We start from the raw sequence: 20283 nt of genomic DNA on the forward strand, positions 1-20283 counted from the left end.
CTCAAAATGAAATATCTCCAGAAAAAAAACTCGAATAAACCTAGAACCCCATCTTTCAACGTAGACCCCTACTACCAGGTCTCTTTCTCTAACATCAGAGGTCTACGTTCCAACCTTCCAGAGGTTGAAACCCAGTTACAGGAGACAAAACCGAACATTATTTCTAAGCGAAACTGGAATAGGGCCGACCACTTCATAATTAACAGATACTCTAACTTAACAGCTAAATCTGACCCCTAAGATCGCCATGGGCATGGAATATATGCCTACATTAAAGATGGCTTCCCGTGTGGTAGGGATATCTCTAGAGAAGATCCTTATTTACCCTATATGTGTTTCCGGGTTGCACTTGCTAACACCACTGCATTTATATTTGCCCTCTATCAGCCCCACAATAGCGGAGTTACTATCTTTAAGAGCATATCTGAGAAAATAGACCATATCCTGTCTGCACATCCCTCGGCTAACATCCACATCTGTGGTGACTTCAACGTCCATAACGTGGAATGGCTGACCCATTCAAATAAGACAGATGATGAGGGGAGGTTTTGTCATGATTTTGCCATTGCTTATGACCTCACTCAGATTGTTCGCGAACCCACCCATGTGGCCGATACACCCGGTCAATATGCAAGCCTCCTAGACCTTTTTCTCTCAACTTCCCCGGAGCTATGTTCATGTTCCGTTTATTCTCCTCTAGGATCCTCCAACCACTCCGTCGTATCAGTTAAGATAAAAACAAAATGTAATAAGTCCCCAGACGTACTCCTCCACCGTACTGTATACCAATACTCTATGGCTGACTCGGATAGCTTCCGTACATTCATATCTGATTTAACTCTGCACTCCATGTTTAAAAAGGAAGTGTCCTCTATAGTATCAGATCTGACCGAATGGTTAATTGTAGGCATAGACCAATTCATACCATCTAAAAAATTCCAACAAAAACCTACCAGCCAGTCATGGTTCTCCCCAGAATGTGCTGCTGCTATCGCGCACAGAAATCACTTTTTCCATAACTACCAATGTAATAGATGCACTGAGACTAAAGCTGCTTTCAGGACTGCCAGCAACCACTGTAAAAGAGTAATAAAAAATGCAAGAGAGTTATATGCCCAGTCTGTTAAATCCAAGGTAGCTGATCAGCGGCTTGGTTCCCACCAGTTTTGGCAAATAACAAATAGGATCCTGAACAGAAGTGTGCATTCTATCCCAACCATTATCAATGGACCAGAGGTCATCTCGTCAGCGTCAGACAAGGCCAAACTATTTGCAAAGAACTTTGCAGCTAATTCTACCCTATGCGACGAAGGCCATCAACTCCCCATATTTCCTCCTATAACACAGAACACGCTAGGTAACATACAAATATCCCTGCATGAGGTCGCCAAGCTAGTCAAGAACCTTGATTCCAGTAAAGCAACTGGCCCTGATGGCATCCCAGTTATAGTGTTAAAAAAGCTTCAACCAGAACTTGCTCTCATACTTACGAAACTATTTAAGCGCTGCCTTAAGGAGAAGTGCTTTCTGACCCCCTGGAAGACCTCATCAGTTTGCCCTGTATTTAAGAATTCAGGTGATAAGTCATCTCCCTCTCAGTACAGACCAATAAGTCTCCTGTGTGTTATGAGTAAGTTACTGGAATCCATATTAAATAGAGAAATAGTCAACCACCTCAGCAGAAACAACCTTCTTAGTGACACACAATATGGTTTCCGTTCTGCAAGATCCACTGCAGATGTGCTAACGGTTATATCCCACAGGATAAGTGAATCTCTTGACAAAGGCTTCCTTTCTAGGGCAATTGCTCTTGACATATCAAAGGCCTTCGACAAGGTATGGCATAAGGGTCTACTTCTCAAGATTTCCAGCTACGGTATAACTGGAAATGTTTTCTCAATCATTAAATCATTTCTCTCTGATAGGCTTATAAGAGTAGTGGTCGATGGACAAAAATCAGTGGCCTGCAAGTATTAATGCTGGAGTCCCACAAGGGTCAATCCTGGGCCCAACTCTCTTCCTGATCTACATCAATGACCTCCCTAAACACATACTTAAATCATTCGTTGACATCTATGCTGATGACACAACCATCTACGGCAACACATCAAAGGTTGTAAATGATAAAGTTCTCTCTGATTCTCTCTCCTCTGATCTTGAGCGCGTGGTTCAGTGGGGGAAGACGTGGCTGGTTACCTGTAATGCATCTAAAACCAAACTCCTATCCTTACATCATCAACGCTCTGATCCCCATCTGGCATCAATTGGGATGGATGGCTCTCGTCTGAGAGAGGCCCCGTGTTTTGACAAGCTTCTGGGTTTGATCATTACTCCTGATCTGAAATGGAACATGTACATCAAGTCTGTTGCCAAGGTCGCTGGAAAGATGGTGGGATCTTTATACCGTTCCAGAAGATATCTCACTACTGATGCAGTTCTCTATCTATATAAAAGCCAAGTACGTCCAAGGATGGAATACTGCTGCCATATTTGGGCAGGAGCTGCTAAAAACAGCCTATCCTGCCTTGACAGAGTACAAAATCGACTTCGTGGCTTAGTGGGAGATGCCCTTTTCTCTACCCTGCAACCTCTCTCCCACAGAAGAGACGTTGCGAGCCTATCCTTGTTTTATCATTATTTCCATGGCAAGTGCTCGTCTGAACTCCAATCTCTTGTCCCCCCTCGCCAATCTTTGACGAAAAACACCCGTCTAGCTGAATCCACTCTTTATCTGTGCCTAAATCAAAATGCGGATTCCATGAACAAAGCTTCTTTCTTAGAAGTGCACGCCTGTTCCGTCTTCCTGCTTCCCACCTGACTTGGATGTCTTCAAGTCCAACGTTAACAAATTCCTAATGAACCGCCCCCTTAAGTAAACACTTTCAAATCTCCACACTAACGTACTGTACTTGCAATAACCCTTATCCCTGAGTGGCTTCCGGGCCTTGATAAGTGGTGACCACCGTGTAAAAAAAAAAAAAATGAAAGTATTTACTTTTCATTCTAAATGATATCTTGATCAATGGGAATCTTTCAGCTATATGGAAACAAGCCACATTCGTGCCCATACCAAAACCAGGAAAGGATGCATGTGACCCCTCCAATTATTGCCCCATAGTACTAACAAGCTGTGTGTGCAAGACACTGGGGAAAATGGTAAACACTGGACTAATTTGGTTTCCTGAAACTAATAAAATAATAACCAACTTTCAATGCGGCTTCTGAAAACATCGGAGCTCTACAGATCATTTAATATGGTTGGAAACTTCTATCAGAAATGCATTTATACAAAAATAACATATGACTGCTATTTTCTTTGATCTTGAAAAGGCTTATGATACCACATGGAGGTATTTTTTTTACATAGGCATCACCACTTATCAAGGCCAAGAGGCCACTTGGGGATAAGGGTTAAAGAGTGTACAGTAGAAATTGGACAATATAGTAATTGTTCGTAATGGAAATTCAGTAAATTTGTTAACAAGTGGAATGGCACATCAAGAACTTGTTTGCGTTAGACTTGAAGACAACCATATTGTAGTCAGCTGGAAAGCAGGAAAACGGAAAACAATTCCACAGGCGTGCAGTTCTAAGAAAGAAGCTTTGTTCATGGAATCTACGTTTAGGTTTAGGCACAGATAACGAGTGGAGGGAATTATTGATAGTGTTTTCAGCTAGACAAGTGTTTCCTGGACTGAAAGCAAGACTACCTATCTTCATCAACAATATTTAATGTCCATGTAGGATCATACCTCTCAGACATCAAGGAATAGGAAACAGGAGTCCCACAGGGAAGTATTTTGTCTGTAACATTATTTAACCTAAAAATTAACAATATTGTTGGATGCATAAACCAAGGTGTGGATTGTTCATTATATGTTGATCATTTCCTAATTGCCTACAGTTCAAGGCATATCCACATAATTGAGCGCCAACTTCAACAATGAAAAATAAAAAAAAATGGACAAATGAGAATGGATTCAACAAAACAAAATACATGCAGTTTTCTCAGCTTAAAAAACTGCACCCAGATCCTCTTTTAAAACTAGATGAGACCCAGATTCCTGTTGTAGATGAACATAAATTCTTAGGTCTAATCTTAGACAAAAGACTTGCGTTCATCCCTCACATCAAATACCTAAAAAAATAAATGTAACAAAACTTTCCAGCTAATACGAGTCATTGCTCACGCAGATTGGGGAGCAGACAAACAAACCCTATTGAAATTATATAGATCACTAGTGCGACTAAAACTAGATTATGGCCGCTTTATTTACGGTGCCACAAGAAAGTTATATATAAAGACATTAAACACCGTTCAACATCAGGGCCTCAGACTTGTATTGGGGGCCTTCCAAACTACCTCATTGATAGTCTCTATGCAGAAGCCAAATGACCCCAATTATCAATTCAATGCAACAAACTAACCTTATAGTACTTGACCAAAATTCTCTCTTGCTCAATCCTACTTATACCTTTATTGCAAACCCACACTAGATTACTCTCTTTATGATAGGAAAAAATCACAACTAATAAATCTAGATTACTCTCTCTATGATAGGAAAAAATCACAACTAATAAATCTAACCCATAACTGCATCTTCAATACCAAAACCTATTTGACCAAAAAGTAAAAGCTATAAAACCTTTTGCCCCCCCCCCTCCTATGAAAGCACTAGTGGAAGACACAGGTATACAATCACCAACATCTATGATGTCAACCAACTAAGCCTTCCACCCCGGCTACTAAAACAGCCTGAAATTATCCTTGAACTAAACAACCTCCCAAAAAATCAAATTCATCCATTAAACTATCAAGAAAAACTCCTTAACATTCAGGAAAAATACCCAAACCATCAGCATATCTACACAGATGGTTCCAAAGACACCAATAGAACTGGATGCAAAGTAATATCCAATAACATAATAAATTATAGAAGCGACTACCAGATTATGCTTCAATTTTTAGTGCCGAAGCCACAGCTATAGACCTGACTCTAGACCTCCTTAAAGCTATAGATCTTACTCATTAGACCTTACCCACCAGAAATTTATAATTTTTTCACACTCTCTATTAGTATATGAATCCTTAAAGAACCAAAACTTAAATAACCTGCTACTCATCAACTTATTACAAAAGTACAGTCTTTCACAAAAAAAAAAATCAAATTCTGCTGGATCCTCAGTCATTTTAAAATTCAAAGCAATGAAAAAGCTGACGTAGCTGCCAAAAATGCACTAAAACTCAATATAAGCAATATAAAAATGGCAAAAAACAAACAGCTAAGATTATAAGAAAATGGCAAAAACAATGGAATAACTGTCAAAATAACAAACTTTTCAAAATTAAACCCACAATAGAAAAATGGTTACCAGATTTCAGAAAATTCCACAGGTTTTTGTCCTGCATTCACATAGGACACACACACATAACCCACTCCTTCCTGCTAAAAAAAGGAGACCCTTCAGAATGTTTGGCATGCCAAGAACCCTTTATGGTAAAACACTTTCTTTTGGATTGTGGCGATCACACATATCTGGCAAAACTATTACAATGTCAACAATATGATACTAACAAAATACTAACATTTCTGAAATAAAGTAAATTTATACAAAAAAGTATAATTTTAACTCAATTCAACTTTACCAAAAAAAACAAAAACAAAACAAAAAAAAACCCACATCACCTAATGATTCAAAAAGGCTGACTTCATTTACTGAATAAGTTAAAATATCTAACCCATGATAAAACAAAAAAAATAATTACAGAACTCTGCATTAAATAACAAGAAAAAAAAGGTTGATATGTTGTAAAACCAAATCAAACCAGACTCGAAATTTTTGATTATCCAAAGCATTTTATCGTCTATTTGCATAAAATAAAACAAATTTTAGAAATCATATTTTAAAAAATACTCATGAAATTAAGTTCACCAGAAATAACTTTATAAACAAGTCAGCTATTTTAATCTTTTTTTTTTTTTGTTAATAGGTGAAAAACAAAGAATAAACCATGAATTACTCTGTAACCCCAACTGTAATTGCAAAAACATTTAGAAACTTTAAAATTCTTAGCAAATCACCATTTAATTGAGATTCGATGTGCTAGCTTTTGTCATGAATCATATAATGAAGACTTAACTATTGAAATGAATTTTATATGAACAAAATTGTTCCCATGTTATTTTTTCACATTTCAAAAAATTTTATTTCTATTTAATTTTTAAATTTAATACCAATATTTAGACAGCTTGAACTAACAATTTCATAAGTTAAAATATCTATTTCTTTTTTTGATTATAAATTATTTTCAAAATGTGATTTAACATCGTTCAAAATTCTAATCTGTGTTATGTCCCTAATTATGTTACATAAGGTAAAAAATGATTTTCATTTTTAGTTTTTTATAAATATTTTATGCTTGTATTTTCAGTTACAAACGTAAGAATGATTGGCTGATGTCACCAAATAATGATCGGCTGATATCAGCAAATAAATACCAAAAATGCTCATGGGACAGAGAACTTAAATCTCAGAGAATTTTACATAATGAATCAGACAATATTAACAACAGTATACAAAGGTAAATAGTTTTTATTTATACTAGTTGTACCTGTGGATATTCCATGGAGTTAATGCATAATAATACAAAACAAAAGTGACATGGCTGGTTGATAGAAAATATTTCCTTAAGTTGAAAATTTGTTTAGAATCTTTCAGCAAAGATGAAGATCTGGAGATATTTCTTAGAAAAGTAGTTGATATAATTGAGGAAATGGTAAGATTGTTAGACAAATGTAACTATTGATGACCTAAAATATTTTAAAGGAAATATAATGTGGAATTTCAGGTAAAACAATTTATTCTGGTTTACTGCATGTAAAACAAATATTAACCTGAATATGTGTGATATATTTGCATTCAAACAAATTAATATTTAATAGAAAACATGACATTATTGGCTAATGTAGTTGTTGACAACATAAAAGATTTTAAAGGAAAGATAGTTGGGAAGTAAAAATCATAAAGATTAACAATTTCTTATGCATATTTTGCCAACAGTAACGTTATACAAATGTTATTCTACCATCTTTCATGTATATAATATGTTGGCAGGTTTTCTCTGGGAGACAAAACCATGACAAAAAAAGATTGAGGGTTTTAAGTATTCATTTCCTCTGAATTCATGAGTAATATGTGTTGAGGACATCCCAATACTTACAGTTATCACACTCTAAGAAACCCTTTTTACACAGTTGGTCTTCAGAATTTCCATGCGACAAAAGAACATTTCTTTTTCCCTGTGTATGACATCACAATCACACCTGCTTTCAACAAGTCTTGTTAATTTTCTTCTTATAATGGTAACAAAATAAATTGCTAGCTCTAAATATTTGGGTGACTGGAGCTACTGTTTCTTTTCTTCAGAGAAGTAACAAAAAAAATGTCCAAATAAAAAAAAATTCACAGCAAAAAAATTGATTCAAAACAAGTTCAACAATCGGAATTAAAAAATGTCTCCATTAAAAGAAAAAACAAAACATAATTCTTACTTAATTATGTATAGATAGCTCCAGCACATGCTTCAAAAAAAAAAAATTCCACCACTTCTAACAGTCTTGGGCTCGTCTTTCAGTTGTCAGAAAAAGCAATTCAGTCTCAACCCTTATCTGGCTGGCTCATCTCTTTGGTGATCATTCTCTTGATCTTTCTTTAAACCATAGGTGAAGTCTGGTGGCTGGGAAACATTCTCAAGATCGCCATGGGCATGGAATATGTGCCTATATAAAAGATGGCTTTTCATGTCATGTGGTAGGGACATCTCCAGAGAAGATCGTAACTTACCCTATATGTGCTTCCGAGTAGCACTAGCTCACACTACAGCATTTATATTTACTCTCTATTGCCCCCATAACAGCGGAGTTACTATCTTTAAAAGCATATCTGAGAAAATTGACCAAGTTCTATCAGCATATCCTTCAGCTAACATTCACGTATGTGGAGACTTCAATGTTCACAATGTGGAATGGTTGACCCACTCAAACAAGACCGATGATGAGGGGAGATTCTGTCATGATTTCTCCATTGCTTATGACCTCACTCAGATTGTTCACGAACCCACCCGTGTGCTTGACAATGACGGCCAGTATGCAAGTCTCCTAGACCTTTTTCTCACAACTTGCCCTGAACTATGTTCAGTTTCCGTTCTGTCTCCTCTTGGATCTTCCGACCACTCAGTTGTATCAATTAAGATAAAAATTAAACGTAATAAGTCCTCAGGTGTACCTCTCCATCGTACAGTATATCGATACACTATGGCTGACTGGGATAGTTTCCATACATTTATATCGGATCTTCCTCTGCGTTCCATGTTTAAAAAGGATGTGTCGTCTATAGTATCAGACCTGACAGAATGGTTAATTGTAGGTATAGACAATTTCATACCCTCGAAAAAGTTCCAGCAAAAACCTAACAGCCAGCCATGGTTTTCTCCAGAATGTGCTGCTGTTGCTATTGTGCGCAGAAATCACTTTTTCCACTGCTTCCAACGTAATATATGTATGGAAGCTAAAGCCGCTTTCAGGACTGCCAGCGACCATTGTAAGAAAGTAATAAAGAACGCAAGAGAGTTGTATGCTCAGTCCGTCAAGTCCAAAGTAGCTGAGCAGCGGCTTGGTTCTCACCAGTTTTGGCAAATTTCAAACGGAATCCTGAACAGAAGCGTGTGCTCTATCCCAACTATCATCAATGGACCTGAGTTAATCTCGTCAGCATCAGACAAAGCCAAACTCTTTACCAAGAACTTTGCAGCCAATTCTACCCTTTGCAACCAAGGCCGCCAACCCCCAATATTTCCTCCTGTATCAGAAAACACACTGTGATATACAAATATCTGAACGTGATGTTGCCAAGCTAATCAAAAACCTTGATTCCAGTAAAGCAACCAGCCCTGACGGTATTCCAATTATAGTACTCAAAAAACTTCAACCAGAACTAGCACCCATACTTACAAAATTGTTTAAACGTTGTCTTAAGGAGAATTGCTTCCCATCACCCTGGAAAATCTCATCAGTATGCCCTGTATTTAAGAATTCAGGTGATCGTTCATCCCCCTCTCAGTACAGGCCAATAAGTCTCCTGTGCGTTATGAGTAAGTTGCTGGAATCTGTGTTAAATTCAGAAGTAATCAACCATCTCAGCAAAAATAACCTTCTTAGTGACACACAATATGGTTTCCGTTCTGCTAGATCTACAGCAGATGTGCTTACAGTTATATCTCATAGGATTAGCAAATCTCTCGACAGAGGCAACCTTTCTAGGGCAATTGCTCTTGACATATCAAAGGCCTTTGATAGGGTATGGCATAAAGGTTTACTTCACAAGATCTCAAGCCATGGTATAGCTGGAAATGTCTTCTCAATTATTAAATCATTTCTCTCTGATAGGTTCATAAGAGTAGTAGTTGATGGGCAAAAATCAGAAGCTCACAGTATAAATGCTGGAGTCCCTCAGGGATCGATCCTGGGCCCAACTCTTTTCCTGATCTACATTAATGATCTTCCAAATCACATCCTTACATCATTCTTAGACATTTATGCTGATGATACTACCATCTATGGTAGCACATCTAAGACAGTAAACGACCAAGTTCTCTCCGATTCTCTCTCCTCTGATCTTGATCACGTTGTACAATGGAGAAAAGAGTGGCTGGTTACTTTTAATGCATCTAAAACCAAGCTTCTATCTTTACATCAACGTTCTGATCCCCATCTGGCATCAATTAAAATGAATGGCTCTTGTCTTGGGGAGGCCTCAAGTTTTGACAGGCTTTTGGGCTTGACCTTTACCCCTGATCTTAAATGGAATACGTACATCAAATCTGTTGCCAAGGCCGCTGGAAAAATGGTCGGATCCTTCTATCGATCCAGTAGATATCTCACTGCTGATGCAATTCTCTATCTATATAAGAGCCAGATACGTCCAGGGATGGAATACTGTTGCCACATATGGGCAGGAGCTGCTAGAAAAGACTTGTCCTGCCTTGATAGGGTTCAAAATAGACTTTGTGGCCTGGTGGGAGATGTCCTTTTCTCTTCGCTGCAAACTCTATCTCACAGAAGAGATGTTGCGAGTTTGTCTCTGCTTTATCATTATTTTCATGGAAAGTGTTCAACTGAGCTTCAATCTATGGTCCCCCCTCGCCAAACTTTCACAAGAAACACTAGACTAGCTGAAAACATTATCAATGATTTTCCCCACTCTTTATCTGTGCCTAAACCTAAACACAGATTCCATGATCAAAGCTTCTTTCTTAGAACTGCACGCCTGTGGAATTGTCTTCCGTTTTCCTGCTTTCCAGCTGTCTATAATATGGTTGTCTTCAAGTCCAACGTGAACAAGTTTCTGATGAGCCGTTCCACTTAAGTTAACAAATTTACCGAACTTCCATTACTATCGATTACTATATTGTCCTTTTGACTACTCTACACTCTTTAACCCTTATCCTCGAGTGGCCTATCGGCCTTGATATGTGGTGACGCCTATGTAAAAAAAAAAAAAAGATACAAGATGAATAAGAACGCATGTTCCTATGATTGGAGATAGTGAGATATGCAAAAGCAATGAATAAGTAGATATTGGTGTTCTGGGACTTTATGCGACTGTTATCATGCAAAGAAGGACTGGTGGTCGAACCATGCATGCTTTGAACAACATGCCAGTGATAAGATCTTGGCTTAAATTTTGCAGGTGTATTAAAAATATTTCTCTTTTTTGCCACAAAATAAATTCACAATAAATTGAACCATGTCTTTGTATTCCTGTTAGGATTTGATCACAATATACGTGTCTGTTTTTTTTTTTCACGAACATGGAAAATTGCCAGGAACGTCTACCATAGCAGAATGCAATCTGCTGATGAGGTTTGTAGCTCTTTACATTGATGGATTATTGTTTAAGCTGTATACTGTGAAAACACAGCAACTGAAAATCTTCTGAAGCAAAAAGTGACAATTTGACTGCATGGGACAATATTGTGGACTATAATGAATGTTTCAAAAAATCAGATAATGCTCCGATTTTTCACGATATAATGCACCATACGATATATTTTTTATTCGCACACCAACATAGAGTAAGTATAATGGCATTGAATTCTCCTCAAACAAATGTTAATTAGCTTCACTTTCTACTCGTATAGAGAATAAAAAAAAAATTTGTAAGTAAACAAAACAAACATTTCACCTGTTCATTTTTATCAGAGAATTCATGATTTCTAAGCAAAATGAATTTGCAACTCATGAGTCATGTGTTGATACTGAAGAAAAAGAAAAGATAATGTTATTATGCATCAGAAAAAGCAAAGTTTTTTGTTCTTGTTAGTTGCCTGTATCAAAGAGTGCAATCGTGTCAGTTTTGAAATGGCAAGAATCTACCAAGATAGAGCCCAATAAGCAACTTACATTGAACATGTCTGCAGAAATTACAAAAATGGTGTGGTGAAATCCAGGCAAGATAATGTAGATCTTGGTGAGAGAAATGTCAAGGAGATAACTATGAAGAAAACATTGAATGAGTATCTTTGCCACTCTTTATACATAAGTTGTAAGAGGAATACTCACCACTCAGGCCCAAGAAAAACACCTTATGAAAGCAAAGAAATTCCTTAAGCAGATTAAACACTCAATCAAATTGCTAAGAACTAGAGCATCCCCAAGAGAAAAACTGTTGCCAAGATCAGCTGAACAGTGCATGAAACAACAAAGATCCACAACTTCACATCTGGCCTCACCAACTCGCCTGATTACAACCCCATGGAATTATGAAACGCACTTGAGAAAGATACCAACCTTACTGCATACACAAGTAAGGATTAAGTCATTTCCAGGATTAAACTGATGTTCAGGTGTCTCTTGAAGGACAGTGTTAAGGCCACATGCTCTATATTCAGCTCCTACCTGGAGTTAATGTTGGAAGTTCAGAATGACTTCAAGTGTGCTGTATTTGACAAAAGATCCTTTAAAAGATGCACTTTGTATCTTGAGAACACATCAGTTATTGGTAACATTATTATGTTTTTCTTTCCGTTGTAAAAATAGTCAAATTTATCCTGAAGACACCATACATATATAAACACTTATATAGATACATGTTATACTTTGTTCATACTTTTTTTATCTTAAACAAGGCATATTGCCACTGAATCATAATGGACCGTGATAGGGTCAGATTTATAGGGGTGAGGAATAGAGCAGGCAGATATTTGTTTATATTTCATTAAAAATTTCTGCAAGTTTGTACAGTTGGAGAAACTGAGTAAAATGAGAATTTTAAATGCTACAGGTTCAAGGAAAAAAACCTAGAGTAGAAAAGCTTCCAGGATTTAGCGACTTGTACATAAAATATATTTATATATTTGTAAAAATTTTTGATTGACCTGAACATAAAATATATTTATATATTTGTAAAAATTTTTGATTGACCTGAACATAAAATATATTTATATATTTGTAAAAATTTTTGATTGACCTGAACATAAAATATATTTATATATTTGTAAAAATTTTTGATTGACCTGAACATAAAATATATTTATATATTTGTAAACATTTTTGAGTGTTCATAATGGTCAGATTACCAGTCAATCAGTTCTAAAATTCCACTGAATTGAAAAGAAAGTTTTATATTTGATTTGGTGAAATTATAAAAAAACAAAATAAACCTAATTAGATTTCAGAATGAATTTCCAAATTTATAAAAACTATGATTTCAACTATAAAGGCATATGAAAAGATGAAGCAGTCATACAATCAGCAAAGAATATAAATAGATTGTTGAAATAATAACAGTAATTAATTTGGCATTGGATATGATAAAATACAGCAATTCATGATCCATGCAGACATATATGATCCTTGTTTAAGATCCTGAAAAATAAAAAAATATTACCAATCCACTAATTATTCAACTTTGAAGAATAACCTCTGCGACATGCTAACAATCCTGTTGGATACTTAACGATATTGAGAATCTCCATGACAAATGTGGATAAAACTGAAAAAAGATTATCAAAATTAACAAGAAAAATTTAATTTAAAACTTGCAATTAAAAAATTCAATTTAAAACTTGCAATTAAAAATTTATAACTGAATGGCAGACTCTGCACAACTAATAAATTGAAAACAAACAAAACAAGCAGATCAAAGAACTGGTAGAATTATAGAAGTGTATAAGAATGAGATAAATCCAGATAAAACATCAGGTAAACAGACTGATAAAGAATTAGGATAAATAACACAGAAAGACTTTGCTTGTTGCTAGGTGACATCGATTTTTTCACTCTTTCTACTTTTGGAGCAGGAGGCAGAGGGAGAGAAATAGCAAACCAAAGTGAGATGAATAGGGGTTTCCTTGTCTAGCCAACTTCTGCTAACCTGGACGCATTAGTAGTTAGGTATATTACTTGTGAGTGTAGAAAAAGTGGGGATTGGTTGGCTGTCTGGTAGCTGAAATTAAGGAGAGAGGGACTATTGATCTGTATTGGTCTCACTATGATTTCACATTGCACCTTCTCCTGCCAACTAATCCTTTATCACAATTGTTTTACATTTACTATTCCAAAATCCATTCTGTCAATGTGACCAAACCATGGTGCATTGTCTTGGTGAAAGAACACATTTTTCTTCATTTGTGGCTGAATTTTGGCAATTTCTTCCTTCAAATGCATCAATAATACTATGTAATATTTGCTATTAATGGTTTTTCCTTTCTTAACAAAAACAAAAATTGAGTATCGAAAAATTTGGAAGCCAAAACCTTGCCTGTTAATGTTTGCATCGTTGGATGGTTTTCACATGCTGCTGTCTTCTCAGTTAACTGCCAATTTTACTTTAGAGTTAAGTAGTTGATCCATGTTTCATCAAATGTGATATATTGACGTAAAAGCTTTTTTTTTTGTTACAAACAAAACTTTAAATCATTTGTGTATTGCGAGCAATGCAGTACTCACTTTGAACACAGATTTTCTTGCTTTTTTTGTAAATCAAGTAGGCATAATATATCTATAATCCTTTTAATTTTTTTTTTTTTTTTTTGTGTATTGATATTCATATTAAAAACACTTTATATTTATTTAAAAAGAAAATATAACTTTCTTATATATAGATCCTGGAATTGCAGTCACTAACAAAAGATCTAGCTAATTTCATATTCTCTTAAATATTCATTTTAATAAATTCCCTATTAGTTTTTTTCGATTTTTTTATGGGATAATCATCTTTAGCTAATTATTAGGTGTAATTATATTCATGCAGATATTCTACATGATTTATACTTTCGTAATATTTGCGTAAAATATTTATAGTAAACACAAAATTCTTTCCATATATATTTATGCATACGTATATATTTTTGTTTAAAAAATTTTGCCTACCAAACTCCTGTCAGTTTTTGGTCTATAGACATGAAACTTCATATATAAAGTATTTGAACCCATTTGAAACTTTATAGTTAGGGTTTAGCCTGGGAAAATCGGTTCAAAAGTGTGAAAATTAAAAAGAATGAAATTTGCCAGGTGAAAGTCGAATGTCGGCATTACGAATATGCATGCATAACATAGTAGCTATTTTCATGTTTTCATAGCTCAGTCATTAACAGCAGAGAAAAAATAAATTGTAAGCTAAAGATTTTGGTTTCGATTCTTAGTGGTGGTGCGTGAAATCATTTTGTTTTTAAACTTTTAAAATCATTACTATATATTGGGTCCAATATAATATAATTATTATAATATATAATAAATACGAAATAGTCAAAATATCATATTTAAGTATATTTTATGAACGGGCAATGCCAGGCGCCTTGCTAGTATGAAATAAAATGAAAAATAAAATTTTCAGGAAATAAAAAATATACGGTTTTCAGTTTTGAATGATATGAAATAGACAAAATGCTAAATATCAACAAAAGAAAATATATAGTTACTTATGGCAGACTCTGCTTAATGAAACCGTATATAATGTTTGTTTCATTTTAACAACTGACAACATTCCTCTTCTAACATTATATTGCCTCAGTCCTATTTTGACTGCTACTAACATTGATTTACAAAAAAAAGACCCTAAAAATTTGCACTATATAGCTATTGTAATCCTTATAACATGCTGAGAGATCTAACACTTGAGGTCTTTTATTGGAGGCAAGTTTTACAATCAGTCAACAAAATCTTTTTAACTAGCATTATATATGAAAAAATTTTAATGGCTTAAAATATCTCATTAATTGCATACATGAAAAGACCTTGATGAATTCAGAAAGAATCTTTTCAAATTTTTTAAATCAAAGAAAGTTATAACTATTTTTGTGTCTTGCACATTTGGATATTTTTCCTTTTTAAAGATCCTATCACATTTTTACACTACCTTTCAGTAAAAACGCTGTATCTTTGTTAAAACACAAGATTAAGCAATGAAATTTGCCATATAAGTGTATTTTTGTACAAGGAATTGGAATATATTACTGAAAATCTCAAAAAAATTAATAGTTTTTCAATAATTTACAATAAATGCACATACATATGCTGCAATTTCTTAATGCTATGCATCTATTAAAAGAACAGAAGTTAAAAAACTCAAAGTTGAATTATAATGCATTTTATGTGCAAAACCTAAAATCGAAATCTAGGATTATTAAAAAATGAATACATTGCCATCTTTCTTTTGGCATTATTGTAGATTAACACTGTCAATTATCCCCCCTCATCTTACCACCTCTCCAAAATATGTTTCTACCTTTTAGGCAAAATTTTAATTTTTAATGAAAGATAAACAAAAATTATTTTAGAGTTTAATGTAAAATGGTTCATTTTGGACCATTCTAGCATTTTAGGGCAGTTAACCATTTTTTCTATGGGAGATAAATCCTGTGTGTGAGTCTTTGTGAAATTATGGAAGGATGGAGAGGCTTGCCACTCTGACTTAGAGTTAGGGCTAAGGGAAGTTATATGTGAACATCTGGAAGATTTGATAGAAACAAAACAAAAACAATTTTAGAATTTAGAATGTAGGTTAGTTTCACAAATTGAATGTAAAATAATTCACCATGTCGAAGCCATTTTGGCATTTTAGGACAGTTAATCAATTTGTGATAAATCATGTGCATTTTTAAAGAAGGATCTATTTTTTTTATAGATGCTTATATGTAGCATGCAGAGGAATTTTTTTGGTGGGGAGCTTGCCACTCGGACTTAGCATTATTGTTAGGGCTAAAAAAAAAGTTTTGGGAGGAGGCTTGTCATTCATACCTAGGGTTAAAGGTAGGATTAAGGGAGTTTTTTTTTTTTTTTTTTAAAGAGGGTGTTCAACACTCATATTTATGGTTAGTGGTTCATAATTATTGGCTTTTGAAAATGTTATGGCTTAGATTTTGGACATGAAATTATTTTTAAATATGCAAACTTAGGTAATTCAGAGTGTGAAACTTTACAAGAATTACGACAAACAGACAAAAATAAATTTTATTTAAAACAAGTGAATTCACTCTAACAGAAAATGTGATGTTTTGGAAAAGTATCAAGTATTTTTTGCCCATCTAATAAAAATTTTAAAAAAAAAAATGCTAAAGCTTAAAAATCGTTGATAAATTTTGAATAAATTTGATTTTGATTTTCAACTAGCGGGGGGTACCCGGCGTTCCCCGGGTGTTTGGAGGTGTGTGTGTTAAAAAAAAAAAAAGAAAAACGTTGGCCAGGTGTTTGGAGGTGTAAAAGAAAAAAAAAAAGTTTTAGTAGGAAGTTAGGTGCGACACCTAACCATCTCGGCCACGAGGGGAGAGGAACTGATAAGGGCGTTATCTGAAGGTTTATGAAGCGAAATAAACAGGTGCGAGGAAGTGGCATGATGTCTGACCTAGTTTTGCGCTGCAAGCCAGATAATTCGCTTTTCGAAGACGTGGCGAGCTGGTATTAACTGTTTTATTCTTTTTATCAAACAAAAATAGAACTTTTATAATGGAATATATATTATGGACTGTGTGTATTGCTATTTTAACTGCTATCATTGTTCCTAGTCCAAATTCTTAAAAAAAAATAATTCCACATTAAAATAAAAATCACTCATTGAAAGATGCATACTTTTGTTTATTCACACTTACCCATCTTTTCATTTATTAGTCAATATTAGTCAAATTTATGAATCAGCTCATTGTGGTTCTTATTTCATACGTAAAACACATACAAACATCAAACTAATCTCACAAAAATTTTCCCTGTTTTTAACTGTTATATTGTTTCGGAAATTCACATCACCTCCAATGGAAGATGTCAGTTGCATTATCACTTGCCTGGCTTGTTAAAAGATTACCATAGTTCTTTTAATTTGATTTCTATAGAAATTCTTGAAATTATTACTAAAGATGTTTGCATCATTCAACTAACACATTTTTGTATGTAAAAAGTTATGAAATACAACAAATTAACCCACAGTTGAATTAGTCTTTTTGCTACATTTGCTATTGAAACAGTACAAATCAATTGTTGACCTATGCATATTCATTTATTTAATGTTTTTTCAGGTCATCTCCTTCTCCTGTAGATTTTCCAGTTAATAAACTTTCAGAAGCATCAACTTTAGATTCTGAAATTGCAGAAATTTTGAAAAATGATTGGGAATTCAAAATTCAAGATTTTGAAGATAGAGTACGAAAAGAATACAGAAATGCAAGAGAGTAAGTTGACCTCTTTTTAATTCATGAGTTTGCACTTCTCAAGAATAAAAACTACTCGAAGATAAAGGTTTTAAATAGTTGGAATGGATCGTCAGTTTTAATGAAGAATATTATGAAAAGATCAATCTGAATTGAACAAAACAGATTTTGATTATGAAGACGGTTTATAACAAGTATTTGTTGATGTTGCATTTGAAGATGGTGTTGTTGTAGTCTGCATGGAAGCAGTTTCATGGTAACATGATTTTGACAAATGGAAAAAAACTATTCAAGTATGGGGATTTGGTTAGAAAGGAGCATTTAATAATCTGGCTGATAAAATTAATTCTTTAATTTCTTCACTTTGAAATTTTCTGACAAATGAAGGCACTTGAAGCAATGAGCAATAAATCTACCGTCTTCTTCTATAATGAAATGGAGAAAACACTATTTAGGAGGATAGCCTCTTAGGACTGAGAATTAGAATTACCTTTATAAAAAAAATAAAGTTGTAAACCATTGTTGAGGGCAACCTGACAACTGCCTTTTAATTTTTCTACACCAAAGTGTAGGGAAAGGCACAACTTCTCAGGATTACTCCACTTATCCTTGATCTTTACTTTATAATGCTGAGTGTTTAGCAACAGGCATCATTGTATATCATTAATACTAATCTCACAGGGGTATTTGTTGATGATCGTTTCTTGGTTTCTTGCTAGGAGTAAAGTGTAGTACCTGTTCTGATGCTACACTTCATCTTTCCTGTCATTGGTCAGTGAAGGAGAAATCATTCTAGACTGAGAGAATATTTAGTTTTCTTCCATTTCAGAATTCCCCTATTTAGGGAGATGGATTTTCTCCACATTAAAAATTAACCTTGTGTCTCTGTTCTCATGGTGAAGCAAGTTAATAGGAACCAAGGATTGAACCCTGCTTTTCTAGCTCATTAGTGAACACTAACCATTATGCTATATGGTTTTGTAGTATCACAGCTCTTCACTGTGGTTAGACAACTGCTTCAAGCCGGGATTGAACATATGACTTTTAACAGTTGATGATTCTAGCCATTCGAAGATAATGTCTACAATTTGTTGAACTTATTTTTCCTTCAACTGCTTAATTTTATCTATTAAAATTTTTTTTTTTTTTAATGTTTCAGCTATCGCTCAAAACTGTTGGATACAAAAGGCCAAAAAAATGAGATGTAAGTCTAGCTTTTTTGTCTCTTTCTTTAACTTGACACTAGTAGTACCCAACATTGCCTGTGAAAATATTTCACAAAAATTTCATGACAGGGTTTGCACAGACTTGAAAAGGCTTTTAATTTTGAGCTTTGTCTTGAAAAGGCCTTATATCTATTATTACCTTGAAAAGGCCTTGTATCTATTATTACCTTGAAAAGGCCTTGAAGATGTTGGAAATGTCTTGAAATGTATTCTTTGTGTTCAGTAAAAATTTGTGTCAGAATATTAAAAATAAAATCGAAATAAATACTTTTAAAATATTAATTAAATATTAAAAATAAAATTAAAATAAATATGTTTCAAATATTAATTAAACATACAAACTGAAATCGAAATAAATATTAAATATTAAATATTAAAACTGAAATCGAAATAAATACGTTTAAAATATTAATTAAATATAAAAATTAAATCGAAATAGATACTTTTAAAATATTATTAAAAATAAAATAAAAATAAATACTTTTAAAATATTAATTAAATATTAAAAATAAAATCGAAATAAATACTTTTAAAATATTGATTAAATATTAAAAATAAAATCGAATTAAATACTTTTAAAACATTAATTAAATATTAAAAATAAAATCGAAATAAATATTTTCTTCTGAAAATTCATCCTATTATTTCTAGTATTGTAGTTATGCCTCTTTACAACGGCATTACCTGATGTTCCTATTTACTTGCCTCCCAATGAGGACAGAGTTAGACACAAGTCGGTTTTTATGATGGGAAAATCCAGCTCCCCAAAAAGAATAACAGAAATAGGAACAAAAATAAAAATTGTCTCAGTCATGAAGGATTTTTTTTCACTTACTAAGGACAGAAAAGGTGAAATGTAGCATCAGAACAGATACTATACTGTGATCTTAGCCCATGATGTTGTCCATATACTTTACGGATGTAACCGAAGTGAAATTGAAAATCAAAATTTAAATGTTCTGTTAGGTGCTTATGTAATTCAAGATGATTATGTAAGGGAGATAACTAGCATCAGCTATGCAAAAATAAGCTTTTTTTGCAAATGATAATTTAGGACACTAAAATAATCCAACAAACAATGAAACAATTTTAAGTAAAGAATGACATTGTGTTCACGAGAGTATAGTTCTGAGAATTGCCAAGGAAGTTTATGAAAAAGAAAACAACTAAAAATGAAAAATAATTTAAATAGCAAAAATGAATACTCATGCATGCTATAGCTAAATCACATGAACCTCTAGTCCTGGAAATGATCAAAACAGTTTGCGAAAAGGAAATAAATCGACTAACAAATACTATACCTGAACAATTATAATTAATAAATAAAAAAAGGAAATTAACTAAAAATGAAACAATGTT

At 33.9% G+C, this 20283-nt stretch overlaps 1 protein-coding gene across 3 annotated transcripts in view; it reads left to right on the forward strand.

The window, feature by feature from the left end:
• The window catches only part of LOC145267126 (uncharacterized), a 545487-nt gene that overhangs the window by 341408 nt on the left and 183796 nt on the right, over positions 1 to 20283 (forward strand). For all 3 annotated transcript variants that reach the window (XM_080123160.1, XM_080123163.1, XM_080123161.1), the window contains 3 exons: positions 6434 to 6583; positions 17567 to 17719; positions 18858 to 18902. In XM_080123160.1, coding sequence (XP_079979286.1) covers positions 6434 to 6583; positions 17567 to 17719; positions 18858 to 18902 — 348 coding nt within the window. The remainder of the gene's footprint in view (positions 1 to 6433; positions 6584 to 17566; positions 17720 to 18857; positions 18903 to 20283) is intronic.

Source organism: Euprymna scolopes, chromosome 42 (assembly GCF_053919585.1).
Source record: "Euprymna scolopes isolate OS-2025 chromosome 42, ASM5391958v1, whole genome shotgun sequence".
NCBI lineage: Eukaryota > Metazoa > Mollusca > Cephalopoda > Sepiida > Sepiolidae > Euprymna > Euprymna scolopes.